The 27,721-nt window shown below is 36.1% G+C and overlaps 1 protein-coding gene across 1 annotated transcript in view; it reads left to right on the top strand.

Moving 5' to 3' along the window:
* The window catches only part of LOC148955348 (E3 ubiquitin-protein ligase MYCBP2-like), a 470,872-nt gene that overhangs the window by 124,925 nt on the left and 318,226 nt on the right, over positions 1 to 27,721 (top strand). Inside the window, 7 exon segments of the mRNA XM_089101721.1 lie at positions 2,047 to 2,199; positions 10,959 to 11,166; positions 12,380 to 12,486; positions 16,647 to 16,793; positions 18,071 to 18,211; positions 20,279 to 20,445; positions 24,552 to 24,753. Coding sequence (XP_088957847.1) covers positions 2,047 to 2,199; positions 10,959 to 11,166; positions 12,380 to 12,486; positions 16,647 to 16,793; positions 18,071 to 18,211; positions 20,279 to 20,445; positions 24,552 to 24,753 — 1,125 coding nt within the window.

The raw sequence follows: 27,721 nt of genomic DNA, 5'->3' as shown, positions 1-27,721 counted from the left end.
GTTGTTGCAAATGATTGAACTAATTGAACTATAGATAGCGTACATTGCAGTAATAAGTTACCTAGAACTTTTTTTTACAAGTAAAACATTATCCGGTTTCCATTTTATTGGCTCAAATACTACACCCGCTAATCATCGTCATCATCATTTTATTTATAATCCAGCACAAAAACTGGGCAGAGCCCAGAAAAGACAGAGTAGAAATCAAGAAAAACAAAAAGAAACAACATACATAAAAACACACTTTGACAACTACAAACAAGGGACTAACAGAAATGACCAAAGATGGGAAGACTTCTGGCATTCAGTAGAGAAATAATATTAAGAACTCGTTGCAGCACCAAGCTACCTGAAGCCAAGACAGCTGAACGCGCTCCTCTTCTATCCCACCATGTTCAAAGCTTCACTTCCCCTCCAACGAAGTTCTAATTTCCGTTAAACCCTTCCTTAATACCTCTTCCCACTTCATTCGGGGATAACCTGTTTTTCGTTGGCCCGACGGGTGGCTAAAAAAACAATCTTCGTCAGTCTGTCATCCTTCATCCATAAAACGTGCCCTAGCTATCTCAACCTTTCACTTCTAAGTCTAAACGAATTAGTCTTCTTAGTTTTCAAACCTATTCTTGCACCCCCGTCCTCTAAAAACTTCCAAAAAGTTCTGAGCTTTTATGTGAAAAAGTTTTTTTTCAATTCATCTATTCGTAATGACGGCATCTTTAGAACTTATAGGTTTCATAAAAAAATATTTTCGTTTCAGCTTTGCTTCAGAAATCGGTTTTTCCTTATATAAGAGCATTTACTGTGACATTATAAGAAAACCTCTTACTTTAGAAACGAATTTTGTCACCCCTTCTGCCCTTTCCAAAAAAATTACGAATGGAGTTACGAAGAGTCTTAATTATGATTGAAAAGTCGGCTCTTACTCGCTTCCTACGTTTAAATATTGCCATCTTATAAAATAGTTTTTGTCAAAAGCTAACACTTAATGCTATGAAATTATCCCAAATGTCACCATATGAAATTTTCGGGCTATTTCAATATTCTGCTCTTAATTTAGTGGTCATTTTCAGTATTATATTTTCGATTATACAAAACTTATAATTTAATATGGATGATAATATTGGTCAATCAAAACTTTGATAAGCTTTTTTTGCGTGAAGAAATTTTACGGGGTCAAAAGCTCAGGTAGGTTATTCCTTGTTACTTTTCATTGGATGATATTTATGGTCTAATAATCCGTAATAGTCCTTGTAATCATTGCTTTAATGGTATCTTCAATGGTAATTTGAAACAAAAAGACGTAGATAATTTCGGAGACCACACTGTCTTTCCATGACGATAAAATAAAAGTTCAAAATAGGGATAAAATCCTTTTTAATAGACAGTGTATAGAAAATTCACAAAAAAATACCAGATTTTTCGGTCATATATACAGTGACCGTCATCAGTAGCAACTACTCAGTAGTTACTACTGATGACGGTCCCTGTATATGTGACCGAAATATCTGGTATTTTTTTTGTGAATTTTCTATACATTGTCTATTAAAAAGGATTTTATCCCTATTTTGAACTTTTATTTTATCGAAACAAAAAGAGTAACGCTTTTCTATTAACGTTAGCAAGTGGTTCATTTTTTTTATGTTTTATGCTTAAATTCAAAGAAGTGCGAAAACATGGAGTGTACTAGAATCGGCTTTAAACGGCTTTTCAGGAATTTCAAGAATAACGGATTCACAAGCACGTACACTGGTAATTGGCTGCATCCCAAAGGCAAAAATTTTGAATAAGCTGAATTTCTGGAATGATCGTGTTGTAAACGATCTGAGAGATGATAGATGATAAAAATGATTTTGCCCGGCAACTAAATTGAGTATCGAGTGGTGTTAGTTTCGTATGTGCTTCGCTCACCGGATTTGTTTTATTCGCACTATTCTTTGTTTCATCTTTTACGAGCTTTTCATTCCACCGTTTCTTTAAATCTAATTAAAAATTGTTTGCGCTCTAACATAAAGTAAAGCTTAAAGCGTTATTTATTTTTCGTTTCAGGTCGCGTCGGAACGGTACGAGATATTGTTCAAGTTGCGCTTGGGAAGGCACATGGAGTTTGTCTGAATTCTCATGGTGAAGTTTTTACTTTTGGCATCAATAATAAAGGACAATGTGGACGAGATAATTTACCATTCAGCAAGCACATTTTACGTAAGTAGTTACTATTTCGTCAATTTACAGGGGGAATATGACAACGATGAGCAAAAAGAAATTTTTGGGAAAAATTGTGAAAAATGAAAAGTAATTGTAAATGTATTTCCCTGTGCAAGGTATTTCTTATTTATCATTCATACACTAGTGTGGTTCGAAGGACCCCCCCAGACTTACATTTGGGTCTGAGGCAGGGAGGGGTAATAGAGGATTTTTCAATCGTCGTAAGCCCAAAACTGGATCTGTAAGCAACAGTTTTCCCGTCTTTTATTATGGGTTGGGTCCTTTAGACTGACTCATTTTACGGGAATCCCCCCTGTTTTGTCCAGATGTATATCTGAAGAAAAATTGTGACATACAGGAAAAATGGCAAGCTAAGTACTTTAGCAGAAGTAATTTTTTTATTTTTAGGGAAGCACACTACTAAAAAAGACTAATTAGACCAGATAAACTAATTCTGTTTCTGATTAATAAAAAAATTAATTCTCTTTCTTTTTTGTCGTCCTTTTTACACCGGGCCCAAAACAGGATCAGAGGGTGTTTTTGACAGAGAACTCACAAGGAAGCGTAGAGAATCAGCTTTTGCTTTGAGAGTGTCTTAAGACGAAGTAATCGTCGCAAGGTCTAAGTATAAGATAGGCAGGGGGGTTGTCGGTCTTGGATAATCAGCAGTAAAGGTAGTAGTAACTCAAAATCACATTATACTAGTACGGAGTATATTTCCTTCAGTCACGGACAAGACGAAAAGTTAATCAAGCAATGTAATTGCGAGGAAAATATATATATATATATTTTTTTTTTCCAGTTCCGGAAAACATAATTTTTGCAATCGGCTTATTTATATCGCGTTTTCTCCGTAATGCGCCAAATAACAAATGTGGCTTGAGAATAGAAAATATTGATGATCAAATTGCTTTGATAGAGGGTGTTAATAAAAGAGGAAACTCACAGCAACACTTGGAGGGTAAAAAACCAAATCGGTACTAACATAAACCTAAAGGAAAGGAAACAATTACAATTAACTATCATTTCTCTATGGATAAAACTAATAGTTTGTCTTGAAACAAAGTAAAATACATAGACACAATGTACCAACAAATGCATAAGGCGGGCGTTCCATTAATGCACACAAGTTGGTAAGAAAATTTATTCAGCGTACAGGGCTTGTCCTGAAAGTAATAGGACTGAGTCGATTTAAAAACATTTATTGAGCCAATCGTTACAATTCTTTGAAAAATTTCAAAATAGGCTCCTTTTGCGTCAATGCAGCGCTGCCAGCGCGATTTCCAAGCATTGAAGGCGTCACGGCATGCATTCTCCGGAATAGCCTTGGGAGCCGTGGTGCATTCTGCTTGGATCCCCTCTGTCGTCTTAAAATGCTTGTCTTTCATCGGCCTTTTCAGGCGAGGAAACAAAAAAAAAATGTCCAGAGGGCCACATCCGTGCTGTTGGGCGGCTGCGGAAGCGTTGGGATGCCGGCCTTGGTCAGGTTCACGAGAAAGATGGTGCGAGCCGGGGCGTCGTCGTTGTGCAGCTTCCAGTCGGCTGCGATGTCTTGTCGGACGCGATTGACCCTTCGTTTGAGTCTCCTGAGCACCTCCACATAAAACTTGGCGTTAAAGGTTAGTCCAGGAGGAACAAATTAATGGTGGACGATGCCTTTGATGTCAGAAAAGACAATGAGTATCGTCTTCACTTTTGATTTGCTCATTCTTGTCTTTTTTGGGTGAGGAGACGCCGACGTGTGCCACTCAGAAGATTGCCCCTTCTTCTCGGGATCATACTAAAAAAACCCAGGAACTGTGATTACGTTATTCAAAAATAAGAAAAGTAGAAAATAACAAAAATAGAATAATAGAAAAAAAATAAGAAAAGTAGAAAAGAAAAGTATGTAGGATGAATAAGAAAAGGTTTAAAGTCATTTGGAGGTTAACAAACAAAATCTTAACATCCTAGTTAGAATCAAGCAAAAACATAACCAAAAGGAACATTACTCGAACGGATTTGTGCATTGAAGTCTCCATTTTCTGTGATGTTTTGCATTATCTTTGTCATTGGTATCGTCTTTTTTTTTTTTTTTTTTTTGGCAAGTATAACGATCGGTCTCTAAAAAATACGCTATCGATATTTAAGCCCAAGGATGGTCCATTACCCAAGATTCCTCGGTCTCTAAAAATACCCAATCGATATTTAACCCCAAGGAGGGTCCGATACCCAAGATTTTGACGAAAAAGTATTTGATTAGTGAAATTCTGGATATTTAATTCAAGACCAAAACTGTCTTTTTTTAGTGCCCACCACTTACCAGAAAACTTATGATTTGTAGGGAATTGGGTGGATTCCCTAAGAATTATCAAGTTCAGGTACATTTGACAGTTGTAGCTGCTTGGAGGTTGAATCATGAGCTGTGCAGGGTTGCGTCCTATCCCCGCTTGTACGCATTATTTTCATGATTTTTGTCCTAAGAAACACGGTAAAGGCTATGGGAGAGCATGGAATGAAACGGGTAGATAAAACTCTCATAGACTTAAATCATGCAGACGATTTGAGTGTCCTAGATAAATTTTTTTTAGCAAAATTAATTAATCTTTGGAAGTTTTTAGGGTTCAAGGTGCAACAATAGATTTGGAAGTTAATGTTAAGAATACTAATTCGCTTAGACTAAGCATAAGGGAATTTAAAGATGTTACGTTGGGTAACGGAAGATTAATAAATTGCATAGCTTCACTTACCTGGGAATTATTTGTAAAAAGGGGAAAAAAATGCCGTCGATGCAGAATATCGTAGCTCAAGCTAATTATCTTGTTCTTCAAGCCAATTGATTTTCCTCGTTATTCAAGCCAAGGTGCTGTAAGTTTCTTACATAGAGCGTTCAGACAAGGCGATTCTAATAGTATAATTTGTGCTTTGATCTGAACCTATTTTTGGAGTTGTTGGCTATTGTATTTCTTAGTGTTGGACGTGATCATCTCTTACTAGGTTGCTAGCTAACAATGCAACCCGGAAACTGAATTCTACTCTGAAGGTCGCAGGTTCCATTCCTGCCGCAGGCAGTTTTTACACATTTGTCAATTTAAATTCTAAACAAAACTTTTATTAATAAGTGCTACGTGAGATCCTCTTGACGAACACCATTTATCATTGATCCTTTATGTAGTCTTTTTTTGGAAACTTTTTTTCATTACAAAAGGCACTAGATGTAGTGATTATCTTTCAAATGAGCCATTAAACAGATCTCTTATGATTTTCCAGTGCCCCACTAGCTGCAGAGAAGGAAAAAACGACCAAAAAATATGCTATCGATGCAGAATATCGTGTTTTGAGCAACTTTTCTTGTTTGTCAAGCCGATGAATTTTCCTTGTTATTCAAGCCAAGGGACAGGTAGATTCCTATATAGGGGTTTTGGACAAGGCGGTTCTAATAGTGTATTTGACACTAGTTTTAGGAGTTATGGGTTTTTGTATTTCTTATTATGGGACGTGATCATTTCTTACTAGGTTGCTAGCTACCGCTGCAACCCGGATAATTAAGAAAGGTTCTTAGATACATCAATTTTCTTTATAATTAGCCGTTAAATAACTCTCTATGATGTTCCATTGCCCTGTTAGCTGAGGAGAAAGACAAAAAAAGATGTCTTTAATGCACAATATCGTAGTTCAAGACAATTATTTTGTTTTTGAAGCTGAAATACTTTCTTTGTTGTTCAAGCCAAGAGATTGCAAGTTTCCTATATAGGAGGTTCGGACAAGGTGGCTCTAACAGTGTACTTTGTATTTCGATCTGACATTACTATTGGCTATTGTTCGTTCTTTAATATAAAACCATATTACTGTTTAAGCTATGTATTCTTACACCCTCGTATATTATAATCATGACGTCATAACCAATGTCGTCAGAGCTAACGTCATAATATAGCGTTTTTCTATTTACTAATAAAACTGCAACCCGGATTGCTAGCTACTGCTGCAACCCGGGTATAAGTTTTAATCGATTGTATCTTGGATCTTTCACCCACGCAAGCGTACTCTTTTCAATATTGCCACAAAATGTATAATATTTCATAACACAGAAGCTTCGGTAGCTCAGTCGTTAGAGTGTAGGTCTCGCATTTCTAAGGTCGTGCGTTCGAGCCTCACCCGAGACAAAATTTTAAATTAATTTTAAATGGATAACCCAGATAATGTAAACCCTTATTACAAACAGGACAAAGCCTACGGCTTTTCTCCTTTGGAGTCTTAAGAGACGGACCTCAAAGAATCAGGCAGCTAACTAAGTCCAATGTATACAATGTTTTGTTCTTCTAATGGTCATATTGCAATATAAACTAACTAACTCCAATATATGCAATGGTTTTCTCTTCTAATGATCGTTCTTTAATAAAACATTCATCAAGATTGGCAATAAAAATGCAGTTTTCAGTAGAATTTAAATAAAAAAGTTTTAATTTAATTAAACTTTGTTTTTAATTAAAAAAGGCACTAGAACTTTTAATTTTCGTTCGAATGAGCCCTCTTGCGACATTCTAGGGCCACTGGGTCGATATGATCACCCCTGGGAAAAAACAAAAAAATAAACACGTATCCGTGATCTTTCTTATGGAAAAAAAAACAACAACAAAATTCCACATTTTTGTAGATAGGAGCTTGAAACCTTAACAGCAAGGTTCTCTAATACGCTGAATCTGATGGTGTGATTTCCCCTTAGGGGGTGTTTTCCCCTTTTTTCAAAAATAAGGCAAATTTTCTCAGGCTCATAACTTTTGATGGGTAAGATTTAAACTTGATGAAACTTATATATTTGAAATCAGCATACAAATCCGATTCTTTTGATGCATCTATTTGTATCAAAATTCCGTTGTTTTTATATTTTTGGTTACTATTGAGACGAATCGGTCTTACTATATAGTTTGTTACCTCTAACTGTTTGATTATTGCTCAGACACCATAAATATTTTTTTGCAGTTTACATAATAAATTTAGCGATCCTGAAGTGAGAACTAAAATAAAATAAAAATCGTCATGTCGAAAGCTGAACGTGTATAAATATTGTATTCACTTATTACATCTTATGTGACGTAATAAGTGATACTAATTTTAAAAGTTTCAGGTATTTTCTAGTTTTAATTAAAAAATTAAAACTATTGCTCAGACACCATAAATATTTTTGCATTTTACATAATAACTTTAGCGATGCTGAACTGAGAACTAACATAAAAAAAAAATTTTTTATGGATAAGCACTTTAGGAGTCGAGCCAAAATAAGTTTGGTTCCAGGAGGCAAGCAGATATTAATAACATTTTATACTATAGAGCTATAGAAAATGCCGTTTTTCGTAAAAACATGATCTTTTTTATTTGAAATTATTTTTGTTAATTATGAAAGGTTTTAATTGCATTTATTTCCTATCAAATGAGCCATTAAACAGCTCTTTATGATTTTCCAGTACCGAGTAGCTGAGGTAAAAAAAAACGGAAAAAACAAACCTGCTGTCGATGCGGAATATCGTGGTTGGAGCCACTTTTCTTGATTTTCAAACCAATATATTTCCCTTGTTATTCAAGCCAAGGGTCAGTTAATTTCATATATAGGGGTATTGGACAAGGTGGTTCTAATAGTTTGCTTCTTTTTTTTATCTGACTCTAGCTTTATAAGTTATGGGCTATTTTTTTCTACTATGGGACGTGATCGTCTCTTACTAGGTTGCTAGCTACCGCTGCAACCCGGATACTAAAATACAGTTTTTCGTAAAAATTTATTATATATTAAAATTATTTTTGTTAATTACAAACGCTTCTATATACAGCAATTCCCTTTAAAATGAGCCATTAACCAGCTCTCTATTATGATGATTAAATACCTACGATTATGACGTCATTCACAAATCTTGCCCATGAAAATGCAGTTTTTTCTTTAAAAAAATATATTATATTAATAATAACTTTTTTAATTACAAAATTTTTTTACCCTCTCAATTTCCTATAAAATGAGCCATTAAACAGTTCTATGATGTTCCAGTGCCCCGGTATCTGAGGAAAGAAGAATAAAAAAAGGAAAAAAAATGCGTATATGCAAAATATCGTGGTTGCAGTCACTTTTCTTGATTTTCAAGCCAGTATATTTCCCTTGTTGTTCAAGCTAAGGGACTATGAGTTACCTATATATGGGTTTCGGACAAGGCGTTTCTAATAATTGTACTTCTTGTTTTGATTTGATTCTAGTTTTAGGAGTTATGACCTATTTCAATTTTTACTATGGGGAGGTATCGTCTCTTACTAGGTTGCTAGCTACCGCTGCAACCCGGATATTTTATTTACAAAAGGTTTTTAACCATATCAATATCTTTTAAAATGAGCCATTAAACAACTCTGCGATGTTCCAGTGCTAAGCTATCTGATGAGAAAAAGAAAACAGAAAGGAAGAAGATGTCGTATATGCAGAATATTGTGGTTTCAGCCACTTTTCTTTATTTTCAAGCCAATATGTTTTCTTTGTTGTTCAAGCAAAGAGACGATAAGTTACCTGTACATGGATTTCGGATAAGGCGGTTCTAATAGTGTACTTCTATTTTTCATCTGACTCTATTTTTAGGAGTTATGGGCTATTATATTTCTTAGTGTTGGACGTGATCGTCTCTAACTAGGTTGCTAGCTAGCGCTGCAACCCGGTTACCTAAAGATAAAAAAAAGCCTATGGCTTTTACTTATTTGGAATAGAAAGAGACGAACCTCAAAAAGTCAGGCAGTAACTTCCATTCAAAAGATGATTTTGATATCTTAACTTATAGTCGATATGTGCCGTGGTTTGTTTGTTTACTATGTTTTAAGCTATGAAACTACCGTAGGCCCCATTTATAATGAACTGTATCGGTCCTTTATGTAATCTTATAATGATCGTATTTTAATATAGTTTGTTCTTCTAATGATCGTCTTTTAATATAAAACCCAGACTACTGTATTACAAACAGGAAAAAGCCTATGGCTTTTTCTTAACTGGAATAGTAACAGACGACCTGGCTAGAACATACGATTATGACAGCATTGACCAATCTTTAAAATTAATTATAATCTTATTTTAGTTACTATGGGCTGGAAGTTTGTTCTTTACTGTAAAAAAAATCAAATATGTTTTAAAAGACTGCAGCATGAAAAAACATCAAAAATGTAGTTTTTAGTGGAAAAACTTATTAACTCTTAGAAATACTTTATTTTAGTTGCAACAGGTTTTTAGCCCAATCAATTTCCTTCAAAATGAGCTATTGAACAACTCTCTACAATGTCGCAGTACCAAGCTATCTGTGGAAAAGAAATAAGAAAAAAATGCCGTTTAGGCAGAATGTTGTAGTAGCTGCCACTTTTCTTGATTTTCAAGCCAATATATTTACCTTGCTGTTCAAGCCAAGGGACAGAAAGTTTCGTATACAGGGGTTTCGGACAAGGCGGTTCTAATGGTGTACATTTTTTGATCTGACTCTTTTTTTAGGAGTTATGGGTTCTTATATTTCTTAACATTGGACGTGATCGTCTCTTACTAGATTGCTAGCTACCGCTGCAACCCGCATTGCTAGCTACCGCTGCAACCCGGATGTAATGTTAGAGATAACACTTGCTACTACAGTATTATAGAAAAAGGCAGTTTTTTTATAAAAAATTGATTCTTGTATTTATGTATTTCTTATATTATTTTCTTGTCGAAATATAGCATGTATAAATATTGCATTCACTTATTACGTCATATATGATTATTACTGTGGCTACTGGAGAATGGTCAAGAGTCTTCGGTGGTAGAATGGTAAGCATTGCTTGTACATAAAAAGTCATTTAAAAAGGGCACTACAACCTTTAATTTTCGTTCCAATGAGCCCTCTCGCGACTTTCTAGGACCACTGGGTTAATACGATCACCCCTGGGAAAAAACAAATAAACACGCATCCATGATCTTTCTTCTGGTAAAAAATACTAAATTCCAAATTTTTGCAGATAGGAACTTGAAACTTCTACAGTAAGGTTCTCTAATACGTTGAATCCGATGGTGTGATTTTTATTAAGATTCTATAACTTTTAGGTGGTGTTTATTTGTTAAACACAAACCAAAACTAGAATAAAAATATTGCAAGCTGCGGTAATGACAGTAGTCAAGTATGGATGTCAAACGTGGATGCTATGAAATGGCCTTTGACTGACCGTATGTCAAACAACAAGCTCTACGAAAAATATTATTCTATCCCAGTTTTATCCACTCTATTCCCCTCTAGGCCTGTAATGAATGAAAGGTTGAGATGGCTAGGACACGTTTCCCAGATGAAGGATGGCAGAGTGCCAAAAATTATTATTTTTAGCCATCCATCTCGGGCCAACGAAAAGCAGTTCATCCCCTAATGAGGCGGGAAGAGGTATTAAGGAAAGGTTTAATGAAAATGGAACTTCGTGGGAGGAGGAGTGAAGCTTTGAATATGGTGGGATAGAAGAGGAGCGCATGCAGCTGTCTTGGCTTCAGATGACTTGGTGCTACAATGAGCTCTTAATATTAGCGAGTGTAGTATTTGAGCCAATAAAGCAGAAACGAGATAATGCCTTACTTGTAAAATGACAATTAGTTCAATCACTTTCAAATACTCAATGATTGTATCCATAAGAATCAAAGGGTCAAAGGTAGTTTTGACTCGTATCAGTTATTCTAATACTTTGAAGTCCGTTTGTATAGTATCCGTTTTTTAACAGTTCTCCCATTTGATGTATACGTTTTATTGATTTATTCTCAGCCTCAATTCAAGAAGTAGATGTATCACAGGATGCAATGCAGGACGAAGAAGTTGAGAGCGATGAAAACTGTGGACAAGCTGGAATGTGTTGTCGCGGGTCACATGTTTGGCATTACGACGACTGTATGGTTTGTTCATTCTGCAAGGAATGTACAGGATTTGGAAGAAATTGTATTTCCAGAGCTCGTCCTGGACGGTCAGCTGGACAGTAAGCAACTTTTTTGCTATTTTTCTAAGTGATGGATTAACTATTAGTAAAACAAATAAAAATTAATCAATATTTTGATACTATATAATTTTGTGGGAATTAACACATACTTACTTTACTTTTGATGGGAACTAGACGATGCCCCGCCTCGCCTGGTAGCCATAATTTTTACCAACAGGACCATATGCAACTGCTTTGACGTGGTAGAGCCAATCTGTGTCCCAGAGCTGACTGAAGTGATGAAAGCCTCCAAGCGATTACAAATCATTTTTTACCACTGACCACCATTCTTTCTTCTGGCCTCTAAGTAACCATAAGCAATGTCGAAGGAAAAACATGCCGTAGAAGAGAATCCCTAAAACTACTAACCTTTTCTATCCTTTTTAATTTTGACCTATTCAATTAAAAGTCTATATTTTGAATTTTCGCTTATCTCTTGGTTTACGGTTATTTGAATATCCTTCATGCTCTTTCAGTGATGCGACATTGAATTTACCAAATACGATATTTGTTTTTGTTTCTTCTTTCTTTTTTTTTGTTGTTTTTGTACTCCTGTCAACTTCAAAATTTTCTTTGAAAATTTTTTACCAATGGTAAAAAAAGGAAAGTGTTTAGGTGTTGGGGTACAGTTTTCATTGGCCCTTTATGGAAAGAAATAAGACTGTATTTTAAATTTCACCGTAAAATATTATGTGTTCTTGACTTCCCGATTTTCTATTGCAAGGACTTCAAAAAAAGAAATTGTCTGATAAAATTAAATTGCCTCTCGCGCTGAAAGTATTCTCTAAAAACGATTTTCTTTGGTAACATCTTTGGTGCCAAAGAACAAGAATAAAAATGCAAGTGCTTGACAAAATTACTTGATTGCCTAATCCAGACGTATTTTCAAACGCATTAACACTTGTAGATTTGCTTATGTTTCTCTTCTAATATATCACTTTGTTTTTTATTTCCTTTAATTTATTTATTTCTATTTTTCTCTGCTTGATGTCGTCGAGCAAGGTTTCTCTAAGTACTTGGTGGAAAAATATTTCTGCGATTTAAACCTTAAGGTGAGCTCTACTTGTATCTTCATTTTTTATAACAGCAACTTTCTTCTAAACCTTTGTTAGGTCCATACAAAAATTTGCTTAAGGATTTGAAATATATTTCTGTTTTGTATGCTTCCATATTCGGATTTTTTAAATTAATGCTCTTATGGTCCTTTTTCTAGACCTTGTGGCTGCGGTGGAGGAGATGCAGGCTGTGCCAGGTGTGGCTGTTGTCGGATTTGCGCAGGGGAAGATCAGTTGGCTGGTAACCTGTTGGGTGAAAATAATGGTATGTTCTTTCTGGAAATATTTGACATTTATAAAGGCTTTATTTTTGTAGAAAAATTTTACTGGTGTAATATTAGAAACTGTAGTTTCTGTTTCTGTTCACCTATTAAGGTAAAGAGGAATAGTGTAGAAAAAAGGGTGAAAACCTAGAAGTAATTTACTCTGAGCAACGCGAGATGCTGTGGTGAATTACAGTAGGCGTTAAAGAGATTTTGAAATAGGCTAGTAATATTGCCTGGGTGACCTTGCCTGGGTCACGGCAAAAAGTCATTTAGAGTAATTTATTGATTCGGCTAAAAATACAAAGAATGAAACATGCCCAAGTGTTGTTGCGCCCTTGAATGCAGGAATAAATCGAAGAAAGGTACAAAGATTCTATTTTTTCAGAAAATAATGTATTCCCAGGTTATTTTTCTTTGTTTTTCAACCGCTACGGTTTTCAAGAAGTTGTCTTCAATAACTGCACGCACACATAACTGTATCTTTGGGAGGGACACCACCCCCGACCACCCCGGGGTGTTCAACCCCGAATGATCATGATTTTCACATGTACTCCTGGATATTACCGTAGATTTTCTCGAATATTCTATAATCTCCATCTCAATATTGGTTTAAATGACACCGCCCCTAAAAAAAATATGAAGTGTTGTCCAGTGAAATGAAATGATTCTAGTGAAATGAAATGATTCCATAATACTAAATTTTCAGGATACAAGAAAAAGACCGTTCTGCTTTTAAGGTATTTAATGTATAACGCAAACAAAAAATGCAATATGAATTAGTACAAATAGCTAAACTAAGTATATATATATATATATATATATATATATATATATATATATATATATATATATATATATATATATATATATATATATAGTGTATGTGTGTATATGTATATATATATATATATATATATATATATATATATATACTTAGTGTATGTGTGTGTGTATATGTATATATATATATATATATATATATATATATATATATATATATATATATATATATATATATATATATATATATATATATATATATATATATATATATATATATATATATATGTATACCTCCAGAGGTGCTTAGGGCATCCAAGAAGAGTCGCCAGTCATCTCTCATCGCTGAGGCCGCTCAGACATCTTTTCATTCAGGTTTGATTGAGGCATTGAGGTTTGTGAGGTCAGCCCCGTAGCTGCGTCGTAGGGTGTTTTTGGGGTGTCCTCTTTTTCTGGTACCACGTGTCTGCCACTGAAGGACGACCTTCGGTAGTCGAGTTTTGGGCATGCAGATCACATGACCGAGGTATCTCCACTTCCTATATTTGATCACTTCGGTTACCAGTGGCTGAGATGTCTTCTGTCGTACAGTAGCACTTGTTGCTTTTTGGGACCAGTGGATATTTAGAATGCGCCTTAAGCACGTGTTTTTGAAGGCGAGGAGTTTATATTCAAGTATTTGATCTATGTGCCAAGTTTCAGAACTATAGCAAAGCGTTGAGAGGGCGTTGCTGTTTGAACAGCCACAGCTTGAGTAGGAGAGAGTACTTCTGGCTGCGCCAAATTTGACAGTTTCCTGAAAGATGCATTAGCCTGGACGATTCTTAACTTGACTTCTCGCTGGCATGATCCTGAATTGTGGATGGTACTTCATAAGTACTTGAACTCTACGACTTGCTCTATCCTCTATTACATCGTGAGGCGAGTAGAAGTACAGTGTTTGCCCATATTTTGAGTTTTGCTTGTATTTATTTTAAGGCCAAAAGGTTCAGTAGCATTCATGACTTTGTTAAGACAACGCTGGAGCCTTTATTTCCACGAATCGTGGAGTCTGATATTGTCAACAAAATCAGCATCTCCGAGTCTCTTATTATCCAACTGTATCCCATGTCCGTCGCAAGTCCGGAGAACATAACTAATAATAAGAATAAATAGCAGTGATGGTAGCACACGGCCTTGTTTCACCCCTGTCATGATACGAAAGTAACGGGTGCTCCCGTCACTTTTCTTCACCCAGCATTCTGTGTCTTTGTAGAAGGCTTCAATGATTTGAATGAGCTTATCAGGAATACCGCAGTATTGGAGAACCTTCCAAAGTGTTTGGTGGTCTACCGAGTCGAAAGTTTTCTCAAAGTCTATGAAGACAAATTACAGCTTATTGTGTCATTGAATTGCTTCTTCTAGTAGCATTCTGAGATTAAATACAAGATCAGCGCATGATCGGTTTGGCCGAAATCCATGCTGCGTCTCCTGGAGATGTTTATTCAGCCCTGGTTGGATTTTGTTAAGCAGTATATTCGTCAATTATTTGTTAGGTATTGATATAAGGCTGATACCCCTCCAGTTTTTGAACTTTTTAGCGTCGCCTTTTTTGAATATTTCGGCGAGAGCGCTTTTTATCCAATCCTTAGGAGTTTCTTCTGTTCACCAAATTATAGAGAAAAACCTGGTCCACACAGTTATGAATACAGCTACTAATCATTTAATCATTGCAGCCGCAATTTGGTCTTCCCCAGGGGACTTTTCAGACTTCAGCTTCTTTGCCGCCTTTAGTATCTCCCTACCAGAGGGTATTTCAATAACGACGGCTGGATTTAGAAATGGTGTCTCTGGTATATTTGAAGTATCAGATGATGTCGATCTATTTAAAGAATTTTTAAAATGTGACAACCAGACTTCGCTCACTCTATCAAGGTCGGTAATAAATGGTTCAAGCCGATTTTTCATAGGTCCATCTGTCTTCTCACGTTTTTCAACTATCCCATTGGTGATGCGGTACACTGACAGAGAGTATCCTCGTATAGCAGCTTCTTAAGCCTTCTGAGCTTTCTGTTCAAGGCTACGACGTTTATCAGCACAGACGTTCTTCTTTATAGCCTTATCAAGTACAGTATACTCTAGTTCAAGAGGGTGTCTAGCATCAAGGGAAAGAGTATTGACAAGAGATTTCTTCTTGTCAGCCCTCTTCTCGATCAGATCCCATGATTCGACGGAGATCCATTCGTCCTTTGGCGACTTTTTCATACCAAGTGTTTCGTAGGCAGCATCATTGTAGGTTTTTCGGATAGCAGTCAAAGCTATGTCTGAACTTTTATCTCGCAGCAGATCCAGGGTTTCAAATCTGTTGGTCAGTATTAACACAAACTGTGACAGGGTTTCTAAGTCACTTGGTTTTTCGCAGTCATAGGGCCGCAGTCACCTTTTTTGGGGCTGACAACTGTACTCTGATTTTTGCAGCCATCAGGCTATGGTCAGAGAAGAGATCAGCGCCCCTAAATGCGCGTAGATCACATCGCGACGTCTTCCACTTCTTACCAATAAGAAAGTGGTCGATCTGGTTTTTTGTGTGTCCATTAAGTGAAGTTAAGGAGTACTTGTGAATATCTTTATGGGCGAAGAGAGTGCCGCCAGCAACCAAGCCGAAGGACTGAGCCATTTCAATAAGTAACTCTCCATTCTCGTTGCGTTCTCAACGCAACCTCGGCAACTGCGGTTGTCGAGGACGTCAACACAATAATCTCTGTCGTTGCCAACCTTTGCGTTGAAATCCCCCATGACACACAGAATGTGTGTAACGTGTGTTAAGGACAGGTGTCAGTTCATTGTAGAACGTCTCTTTCTGATCGTCTGTGGCTTCGTTAGTGGGCGCTTAGCAGGCAACCAGGGTCATTTTGGCATGTTTCCGATTGAATCGAGCAGTCATAATGCGGTATAACTTATCAAATCTAGTTAAATGAAGCTTTAAAACTGGGCTGTGGAGTGGGAGTCGGAGTTTTAGTAAATTTTTGCTGAATGGAGTCGGAGTCAGAGTTGGAGTCGGTGTATTGAAAATATTTGGAGTCGGAATCAGAATTGGTTATAACTTGTAATCGACTCCATACCATTTATCAATTTAGGTTCAGTGAGTAGTGACGAAATCCAACCAAATATATCTGTTATGCAATTGAGTTTTGTAAACGCAATTAAGTTTGGTGCTTAGAAATTGCTGAGTTTGCTGAATTGCGGAATTTGCAGAAATTGCTGAATTGCTGAATTGTCAATAGCATGGTTAGCGCACAGAAAATCTAATCTTATTAGATTATAATTACTAAATGTCTTGTGCTAGGTTTGCTTTATGATTAGCTGAATTATTCTCATCAATGTTTTTTCCTTTTTCTAGTTGGTGGTGCAGCTTTTGGCGTCGTATTTTCCTCCTCAAAAGGAAATTCACAAAACCTTGCTCGAAAAGTTGACATGGCCAACGTTTTAATGGAAGACAATAGAGGAAACGATATAGGAGAAAAGGAACTCAACAAAAAGGATATTAGTGAGTTATGACTCATTGTGTCTTTATTTATTTTTGTATGTTGAGAAAACAAACAAAAATATAGCATTTGCTAATTTCTTCCGTTTATATGAACGAAAATCATTGTTTGTTTGTTACACTGGATTCTCCAAACACCACTGCGTTTTTTTGTGGAATTGAACTCTTGTTTTTTTTTTTTTTTTTTTTTTTTTTTTTGGAGAGTTTTACATTGACAGTAGAGAGATAGTAAAATTTTGGTTCTTAAGGGGTCACAGTGTCTGTTTTATGAGTGTTCTAAGGTTTATGGAAGAACAAAGAACGAAAAAGAAAATAAAGAAAGAGAAAGACAAAACAAACGAAGACAATTATCACTCAGTGAGATAATGAAAGAAAGCAGATACTTGTATAAAACCTTATTTAATGCTCAGAAGTTGTACATTTACTATAAAAAACAAACAAAAAAAAACAACACAGAAAAAGCCGAAAACGACAACAAATAAAACTTAAGATAATCATCATCAATCAAACAAATTTGTCCGGTAAAGGCTCTTGGTCTGGATCCGAAGTCTGAAGACACAAGCTCTGTATGGTAAAGACCAAGATCTTGAACAACACATATTATTTCATTGTGAGTGATTAAGGAAAAACGATAATTCTTAAGTCTGTTGGGGCAAAATACAATGTGATTCCTTAAAAGAAATCAAACTAAATAACTAAATTAGTATATAATCTAGTGGTTCTAATTTGGAAGGGGGAAGAAAGTTGTAGGATTTTGTTGGCTTCCACTTCGCTCGGGTGACACCTTGGGCCTTTGACCCACACGAATGGTCCTCTCTTTGATCAGGCCTTCATCCTCCACAAATGGTACACATAGTATACCAAAAATGAATCGTGTCATTTTTATGGGAATTTTACGCATTTTCTTTTCTAATTTGTTGCGAAAAAATTAATTTAGGAGTTCATTGCGTATTTAGTTTATATACACATACCCAAGGAGTCCTTCTTTACAGCACGGTGGCGATGAGATTCTTCTTTGGAAACAAAAGGTTGCCTAATGATGTTTGTTCTACAATTGTGAGGGTCGTCAAAGGCTCGAGGCTGCCGAGCCTAGTTTATTGAGGCTAAAGGCCCAATCAAGCGAAAGAAGGATTGGTTAAGAGCATATGAAGTGGCCCTAAATTAAACTAATGAAGCTAGAAACATGAAATTATGCTCAGATACTATATTTTAAAATGTTCTTTGTTGTGAATTGTTAGTAAATGGCTACGCATTATGATGACACACATTTAAATTTTCAGCTGCAAAAGTTGAATCAAACCCATGCTTGTCAATTTCGCAACCTGGTAAAGTTGCCTTGGGAGGAACCCATGTCATTCAAGTTGCTTGTGGGCTACACCACACTCTTGTGCTTACCAAAGAAGGCGAAGTTTTTGGTTGGGGTAAGTAATTGTTTTGTCTTAAATCAAATTCTGGATGAATGGTTAATTTGTTATATGTTATAGTATCCAGATATCCAGATCCTTTGAATATTACGGAACTTGATGTTTTTTGTTTGAATAAGCTTTAAGTTTAGGTAAGCTTTTCAATGTTTAGAGAAACCAATCTCATTATGGTAAATCGGAGTATTACATCGTGTCTTTTGTAAGGTTCAAAAATAATGTTTTTGGGTGGAAAAAGTACAAAAATTCTTGGGAAAAAAGTTCAAGTATGTTATTGTGTGTACCTTGAAATAGCACTTGCTGCTATCTATTTTTATTGTTGCTCCTCTTTAGCTTCTTTGATTAATTCAGGTTTATTGACATGACGGTAATAGCTTAAAGATACTGATGTAAATAAACATATTCTATCGCAATCTATAAATTTTAAATGACAGGATGCAAAGTACACACTTAATTATTCTTCACCCTAAAATCCATAGCTCTTTCATAAACTAATAGGTATACACGATTTCCACCCCTTGGGGAGGGGGGTTCAGTCTAGCGCTCTTCCAGCTGAATTATTTTGGCTAAGTAAAGTAATTGGTATACAGATAGGTACACACGATTTACACCCTTTGGGGGTGGTCAGAGCTAATTTTTATAGGGGAGATCAGATTATATTTTCTGTTGGAGAGAGGCAAAAAAAAAAAAAAAAAGAAGAAGTACTTTCTTGGTTTGAACCTAGTTGGCAAAGCCCATATAATATGAACAATTTCAGTCGCCCACTTGCCTGCAAGTCCTGTGGACATGGTCGATAATAAATCTTTGAATCATTTTGGTCTCCAATTACCTTCAAATGGCTCATAGAACTGACAGAGTATTTGAATTACCCTTACTCTATCCCTATCTACCTTAGTTCTGCCGTAGGATGGATGATAGACTATCATCTACAAGTTAAATTAATAATTTGTATACAAATCTGAAAAAATTATGCCAGCTTTGCCTCTCACAGAGACTATCTGTTTTGGCTTTACTCTAATTAGCCATGGCTGGGCTCTCAAGTCTTCCACAAAGTTGATCAAATTCAAAGTATCATCAGACTCGGTCGAGGCCTTTGGTTTTCAACCGAGTACCTTACGTCAACTTTGTGGAAGACTTGAGAGCCAAGCCATGGCTAATTAGAGTAAAGCAACTTTTTGATGCGTTTTTAAGTTTTTTTTCGTGTAATCCCCCTCCCCCAATGAAAATCGTGGATAAGGCCCTGGCACCTGCATAAAGAATGTCAGAATGATATTGGTGGTAAAACTAAGTCGGTTCTTCGATACCGGGTCGGCTACCATGGGTAAATAATCGGGGTAACAGCTTTTTAATTTCTTTACCCAAGAAATTTGCCACTATCTAAAATCGAGTATGCCGATTGCTAATTTTGGTGCTCAGAAAAATCAATAAAGTAATGTAGATACCACAATAGTACATATAGTAGGTACCAACAGGATCCTTTATTTAAAACCATTTTGTTAGGAAGACTCAGTTAATATTGTAGATGAAAAAAAAAACAGGGAGCAAATAGCTGTTGATGCAATAGTTGTTGATTGCTGGGCAAATTTCCTAGAGGCTTCATCCCTCAGATTAGTTACTCCAATCAGAAGGAGGAGGGAGGACTCGCAATTTCTACCTCCCCCCAGATTATGAAAAATATCTTTTTGATCTTTACAAGGAAAAGTCGAAAAAATCCTTTTCCCCCTAGATTATCGTGAATTGAGGGCACTGCTGAGAACTAAATTAAAAAAGAAATGACAGAACAGAAATTCAGTTGATTGCATTTATTAAGGTACCGGGATTAGCAAGCTGCTGTCCCGAATTTTGTTCCCAAATAGAATTGATCCGGGTATCGAAGATCCGATTTTAGTGAGAGCCTGATATTGATGTGAATTCACCTGCTGCATTCGAATTTAACTGGCCCAAAATCCAATTTCGAAGCTATCTTTTTTTTCTGGAATTTTGTATATGTTGATCAATTCGGCTAGGTACAAGAGAGTTTCAAAAGAATGTGCGATCAAATATTTTAGTTTTATTCTGTTTTTTTAGGGCATAATAACCACGGACAACTTGGGCTAGGTGACACCACTACCCGCTACACACCTACCAAACTGATAATCCCAACAACATTAACAGTTGTACAAGTTGCTTGTGGTAGCAATCATAGCTTACTGCTCCTGCATGATGGATCTGTTCTCAGCTTTGGGAACGATCAGGTAAGACCTTATACTTATTTCGATCTATAACTGGTTTTTATATATCGACTAACCGAAACGACCTCTTAAATCGTACTTAAATCACGCTTAAATCGTAGCGTGAGCTAGCAAATGAAGGAATACAACTACGGACTGAGCTAAATTCCTTTCAAAGGGAATTGTCAAAAATACGAAAAATTTTGCAATGTAGTATATTATTTCTCTTAACCCTTACTAAACGAAAATTAGTCTACCGAAAATAAATAAGTTGTTCAATTAATTCAGTTCTATTAGATGAATTTGCTAAAACAGAACAAAAATGAAAAACAAACTAATAAGAGACTCATACCACGCCTTCATTTACAGATTAGTACCATGATGAATATAAAAAAAAACTACATAATATCCAGATCCGAACAGTGCGATCCGATTTCCATTTACATGTCCCCGAAGGATGGATTCCCCCGAACAATGGTGCAAAAAATTCCCGCCTTTCACAGAATTTGAATTTCATCCCGGTTCGGAATACTTAAATATACAGACATATTATTTAAAGCATGATATAGGAACTAACTTCCATAAATCCCTTACTGTTTAAAACATTGATTAGAGGCGCCTTACCTCCGCTATTGGATTGTAACCCACTCTATGCGTCATGGTTTGCTCTTCCTGTCCATCACCTACAGTGCACACCATCCCCTATTTGAGCTTGTCATGATATTTTTCGCCATTTCCTGTCAAAAAGTAAATTATTGGCCTTAAAAGATAGCACACGTTGCACACGTTGCACACCAAGATTAGCACACGATAGCACACGTTGAACATTATGACAAGACCAATTTTAAGTTTAGTGTTCTTGCATACAAAAGAAACATCTTGGGATTGTTAAGAGTAATAATATCATATGCGAAATCATCCATATATAAAAAATCAGGTATGTGTATGTGTGTGCACATATGTTCAAAAATAAGCTAAATTAACCGACCTTTAAGCATGAATTTGGATGTAGGATTATTTCAAGAGCTTTAATACGGATGTAGGCTATAAAAATTCAGAACATATGCTGTCCACGATCAAAACGACTTTTGTAAGAAAAAATATTATATCTTGGCTGCAGCTAGGCTAATCGACTTGAATCTTTTGGGAATGTATTCTTTCGGTCAGGGAGACTTTGAATTTGTGTGGTAATGGAACGGGGAATCAGAGAAGGAATTTTAAGATTCGCCGTTTTGTTTTTGTTTTTTTGCGATCGAGCTGAAATTTTACTAGAAGGTAACCCTTGCTTAGGACATGCATAATAAGCAAATAGACAAACAAAGCGCTATATAGTATTAATTAAAAAACTTTTTCCACAAAATAAGTTTTTCAAAGAAAAGTAAAGAACTCCATTAAACAAAAAATGAGCAAAAATTAAACCAAATAATCTACCAAGCGTGTAACCACCACAAATCAGCAACGATAAATTAATGAAACCCAAAACGAACAGAAATTACAATAAATAACCGAGTCAACCTCAAAACGAGCAGAAATTAACATGAGTAGGGCTCGAAACCCTTTTGCCTTCCCAAGGCCAGAACATAATTTGCAATTTACTGGAAAAAATACAAATGAATGTGCACTGTCAGTTTTTATATACATATACTCATATTTATTAATCAAAATGTTAATATTATTTGATTTATTAAAGTTATAAAAGTAAAAACGTTTATATATTTTTTTTTTAGTTTGACTCGGTTTTTTATTTTAATTTCTGTTCGTTTTGGGTTTCATTTATTTATCGATGCTGATTTGTGGTAGTTTCACGTTTGGTAGATTATTTAATTTTATTTCTGCTCATTTTTGGTTTAATGGAGTTCTTTACTTTTCTTGGAAAAACTTATTTTGTGGAAAAAGCTTTTTTAATTATGCTTAAAAAGGACACTAAAGTTAAATTCCCTTAGAGTGAGCCATTTTATGATTTTCCACATGCTCATAAAGTTCCTAGGTTAATTTCAAACAAATGAATTTTGCTTATTTAGAATCAGCTGAGACTTATGGATATGCAATTTTTAAGCCGTTTGGAAACACAGAACTTCGGCCTATTTTTGAGCCTCCTAATGCACATCCCTTTCCTAGCAAAAGTTATAGGTTCCTTTACCCAGGAACTGATCTCTGAAACTTTCAAGCTGATCCTAAAATTAAGATCAAACATGTCCGCCTTTTATGTGTAGGAACAATATGCAATTGGTGCAACTTGGGGCCCTTGCCCCTGGGGCTGTGTGGGTCATTTCCTGGAGACATAGTTATTTTGCCTTTCGACTTGTTCAAAGTAAACAGAGTATCTCGAATTTTGATCCGATACCATATGGAGCTATACCTATGGCTAAGGGAATGAGAGGGGGGAGGCAAAAAAGGGAACAGAAGGCATTGGCTGCCTCCCATTTACAATACTTACGACCACCCCATCTGCGGGACGCGTTCGTGAATAAAAAACTAAATCAGGTAACATATGGGAGGCATTTGTACATTTATCTTTAAAAAGCCACCCCTATTGCGGCGATTCTGACATAATGTTTACCGTAAAGTGTCAGCATATTAGAGATGTTAATTATTCTCTCCATAAATCATATGCTAAAATCAAGTGTAAAGAGTGGGAGGCTTAGAGGGACAGCCCCCATTGTAGGATAATTTGCTTATGTTCTTAGGATAATATAAGCTGATCTACTCTTATATAGGTAAGTTTTAACATTATTTTTAACCAGTTGAATATTTTTTCTCGGAGTTTTTGTCCGATTTCGATATTTTCCCGAACTTTGTCCTAAATGTGAGGGAACTCCTATCCCTTCCCTCTAAGTTCTTGCTTTTTGCCGAAGTTTTGTTCTTGCACACCCATGCTTCAAAAATTAGAAAAACGTGCCCCCTTGAGAATTCTTTTAAAAAGATTTGAAATACCGAAAAGTATTTTAAGTCATAATGTCTAAACTTTTCAAGGTGTGGGGCGAGGAAAATAATTCATTAATATTGATTCTAGGCGAAGCACCTCAGCTCTTCTGCTTTTGTACAGGTTTAAATTTACAGTCCTAAATTCTTGTATTTTGCTGGAGAGGGGGCATGTGTTTGAGGTCTCCTATTTGCGTTCCAATAGGTAATTTTTTGCAGGCTTTTGAAAGCCAATTTGACTTCCAAATAGGGACGCAAAATTTACAACTACGCCACTGATGAAGATTCAACTTTGTGATCCAAAATACTAAGAAGCATGTAGCTAAACCATAAAATAACAATAAACATGCATCAAAACGGAACGATGCTGCATTAAATTTCAATTCATCTAGGAACACAAAAATTTTTTGAAGGAGTTTTCCGCGCGGTAGATAGTGCCACAGAAATTCTGTTAATGCAACTGACAGATTCTTCCTTCTTAAAAATAAAGGGTTTTAATAATAATTATATAAATACGTTTTCCCAAATGAATGAATGTTAGGCGGAATTTCCCTCTCCACATTGATCTGATTGAACTCTCGAGAAAATTTGGAATTTAGGGCCCTAAAAATGCGCTTTTTGAGCAGGGGCGTAATTTGTTATGGGGCAGGGGAGACTGCCCCTTCCATATCTCGGTTTGCCCCTTCCCCCAGACCCCAGTTTGGCCCCCTCCGCGCGGAAATTTATTTTATTCCAAAATCTTGTCAAAACGAAGATAAACCTGCATAATTCAAGCATCAACAGAAACAGATCAGTTTTTTTAGTACAAATTTAATTTTATAGTACTATACAGTACTTTTATAGTATCCTTTATGGTACCAAATGACTTATTTTTTAGTTTTTACTATCATTTTCACTTGATTTTGGAAAATTGGCTCCAACTTTCGTCAAGATCAGCCCCTTTTTGGTTTTTTCTCCTTTTTCTAAAATTATTCCAATAATCTTCAGCTAATAACTTTTGACGGGTACATAATGTTTGACAATTTGAAGGAAAAAATATACGAACTAACATACATATGTTTTATGGTTTTTTGACTCCACGAGTTTGTGGCCTCGCGTGGTGCTCCGTCAGCACTTGTTGCTGACTTTGGATAAGCGTATTTGGTGTAAAGCTCTTCGTGACTTATAGTTGTATGTATTTTTCTATTATCAGTTATTTTTCATTTTAGAAGGGCCAGTTGGGACGTCATCTTTCAACTAAAATTAGCCACCTTGTGCCAGGCGTTGTTCCTCTTTTTGGCAGAGATTGTGGACGCAGAGCCACCTGGATTGGAGCATCAGGGGATGAAACATTTATAGTAGCAGAAGAAAGCCTTGTTCGTGACTTAAACTTAAAGAATTCTGCTACATTTGCGACTGAAGATTCATACAGTAAGAGCTATTTCAATTTATTTTGTTTATTTATATGTTAAATACCTTTAATAAAATAAGTTTTTAGCTATTATTATTCAATGAATCTGTTTCTATTTTAAATTGAAAATCTGTCTCAGTTTAGCCGAAAAATGGGGGTGGGGGTATATCAAGGAATAAGTCTGCAAAGGAATTCACAAATATACGACTAACCGGATACACAACCATTATTATTTTCTTTATCTTCTTTCTCAAGAATATAATTGAAGTAGAATAAATAAAACAGAAAAAGATAAATTGGTCTAAATTCAAGTAACGCCTTTATTTATAATATTTATCGGTAGGTAAAAAACAATATTGAACAACACCTAAGGCTGTATAGAAACTTGTGTTTGTAAGTGTCACCCTCCACTTTTTGTACGGTCAGATTTTGTAAAATCTTTTTGTAATTCTCTTTGTGCTTCGTTTTCTTAAATTAATTTAAAAATATTTTTTCACAAAATGTTATTTTCAAATATAAGTGAAGAACTCCATTTAACAAAAAATGATCAAAAATAAAATAAAACAATCCAAAATGCGTGAAATTATCACAACTCACAATTGATGAATAAATGCAGCATACAACAAGTAGAAATTACAATAAATAACCCAGTCAAACTCAAAACGAGCAGAAATTAACATAAGTTGGGCGCAAAACCCCTATGCCTTCCCAAGTTCAGAACATAATTTGAACTTTACTGAAAAAAATATAAATGTTTTACTTTTATAACTTTTATCAATCAAATAATATTAGCATTTTGATTACTAAATATCAGTATATGTATATTAAACTGACAATGCACATTCATTTGTATTTTTTCAGTGAAGTGTAAATTTTGTTCTGGTCTTGGGAAGGCACTAGCCCCCCCCACGGGGGGGCTAGTTGCCCTCCAATCCCTTTCGACTATTAAAAAGGGCACTAGCTCTTTGAATTTCCAGTCGAATGAGCCTTTTTTGAAGTTTCTACGACAACGCCTTCCATAAAAACCTTATATGCCCCCACGGCATAAATTAAAACCCTTGCCCCGAGGGTTGTGGGGGAGTGTCTTCCTCAAAAACTTATTTTATATCTGTAAATAACCTCCGCGGAACGAAATGGCTATCTCAACCTTTTTATTGGATGTATTTGGGGGACTGAGGGGCGTGGGGGGGGGCTAGTTTCCCTCCAATCACTTTAGACTATTAAAAAGAGTACTAGCCCTTCGAATTTCCAATCGAATGAGCCTGTTTTGAAGTTTCTACGACAACGCCTTCTAGAAAAACCTTATATTCCCCCAGGGCATAACTTAAAACCCTTGCCCTGAGGGTTATGGGGGAGACTATTAAACAGAGCACTAGAACTGTCAATTTTCAATCGCATGAGCCCCTTTTGAAGTTTCTACGACGACCCCTTCTATAAAAACCTTATATGCCCCCAGGGCATAACTTAAAACTCTTGCCCTGAGGGTTTGGGGAGTGTCCTCCTCGAAAACATGTTTTCTATCTGGAAATCAACTACACTGAACAAAATGGCTATCGCAAAATTTTTGTTGGATGCGTTTGGGGGAATGATGGGCGTGAGGGGGGGGTTGGCTAGTTGCCCTCCAATCACTTTCGGCTATTAAAAAGGGCACTAGAACTCTCAATTTCCAATCGAATGAGCCCCTTTTGAAGTTTCTACGACGACCCCTTCCATATGAAGTGCCCTTCTCTAAAGGAAAAAAATAATACATAGTACATTGTGCCAATATTGTCCTTATATGCCCTCAGGGCATAACTTAAAACCCTTGCCCCGAGGGTTGTGGGGGAGTGTCCTCCTCAAAAACATATTTTCTATCTGGAAATAAACTACGCTGAACAAAATGGCTATCTCAAAATGTTGATTGGATGTGTTTGGGGGAAGGCTGGACGGGGGGGGGGCTAGTTGCCTTCTAATCATTTTCGACTATTAAAAAGGGTACTAGCCACTCCCACTTCAGATCGAATGAGCCCTTTTCGAAGTTTATACGACAACTCCTTCGATACGAAGTGCCCGGCTGAAAAAAAAACACATTGTGCCCACATCGTTCTTTATTGTTTCCACACACCTTTTACGCAATTCAAGTTTGTGATTGTATGAATAGTGTAAAAGAATAGTTTGTGATTGTGATTGGATCGATGTGATTGTATGCAGGACTACCACTTGTTTGAATTTTTCCAAAGATCTTGATTTCAGTCCTGAGCTGGGAATCTTACGAAAACTATGTATACATATTAAATTTTAACCTAAAAAATTATATTAAGCATTTACATTAGTATTGCTTAATATTTTGATTTTTCTTTCAAAGCTTGTTTGTTTTGTAGGTGAATCTTGAATATTGTTGAATTCTCAGTGGCAACCCTGATTGTGTGGCTCAGTGTAAATTTTGTGTCCATGACACAGCTTAGCTTGTAAACAACTTGTCTGATAAGTTGCTATGACGAATTGATTAGGGACATATTGGACATATTGGAGAGAGGAAAAAATGTTTGAATTGGGGAGAGGAAGGGGGGTATGAGATAATATTGATGCAAGTGGTGGCAAGGCATCACTATGTAACCTCTTCCAGAATGCACGAGTATTTGTCTACACCCTTCCATCCTTTACGTACTTCTTCCTTTGAAGTGTCATAATGAAATGCCCCTGTAGCGAATGACCCCCCCTCTCTCTCTTTTTTTAGATTTACTATTTATTTTTACTAAATTTATCAGGGTTCCCCCCTAAAACCACCTCTGCTTGGCATATTGCTCTGGATCAAGGCTAAGAAGTGTGAGTTTCGATTTCAAGTCTACTACTTGAACTTTTTTTTTTGCAAATGGTGTCAAAGCAGGTTGGACATTGGCAGGCTACTTTCTTCAGAAGTAAAGTACTCTCCCCATCATCAAGTAAAACAACGGCTGTGAAACAAGATTGTCGTTTCAAGATGCGAAAGTTACCTTGAGAACCAGAAAG

The sequence above is a fragment of the Artemia sp. Qi Xiang Cuo genome, chromosome 2, assembly GCF_049724085.1.
Source record: "Artemia sp. Qi Xiang Cuo chromosome 2, ASM4972408v1, whole genome shotgun sequence".
Lineage (NCBI taxonomy): Eukaryota > Metazoa > Arthropoda > Branchiopoda > Anostraca > Artemiidae > Artemia > Artemia sp. Qi Xiang Cuo.
The sequence above is the reverse complement of the archived record's forward strand: the minus strand, read 5'-3'. Positions and strand labels throughout refer to the sequence as shown.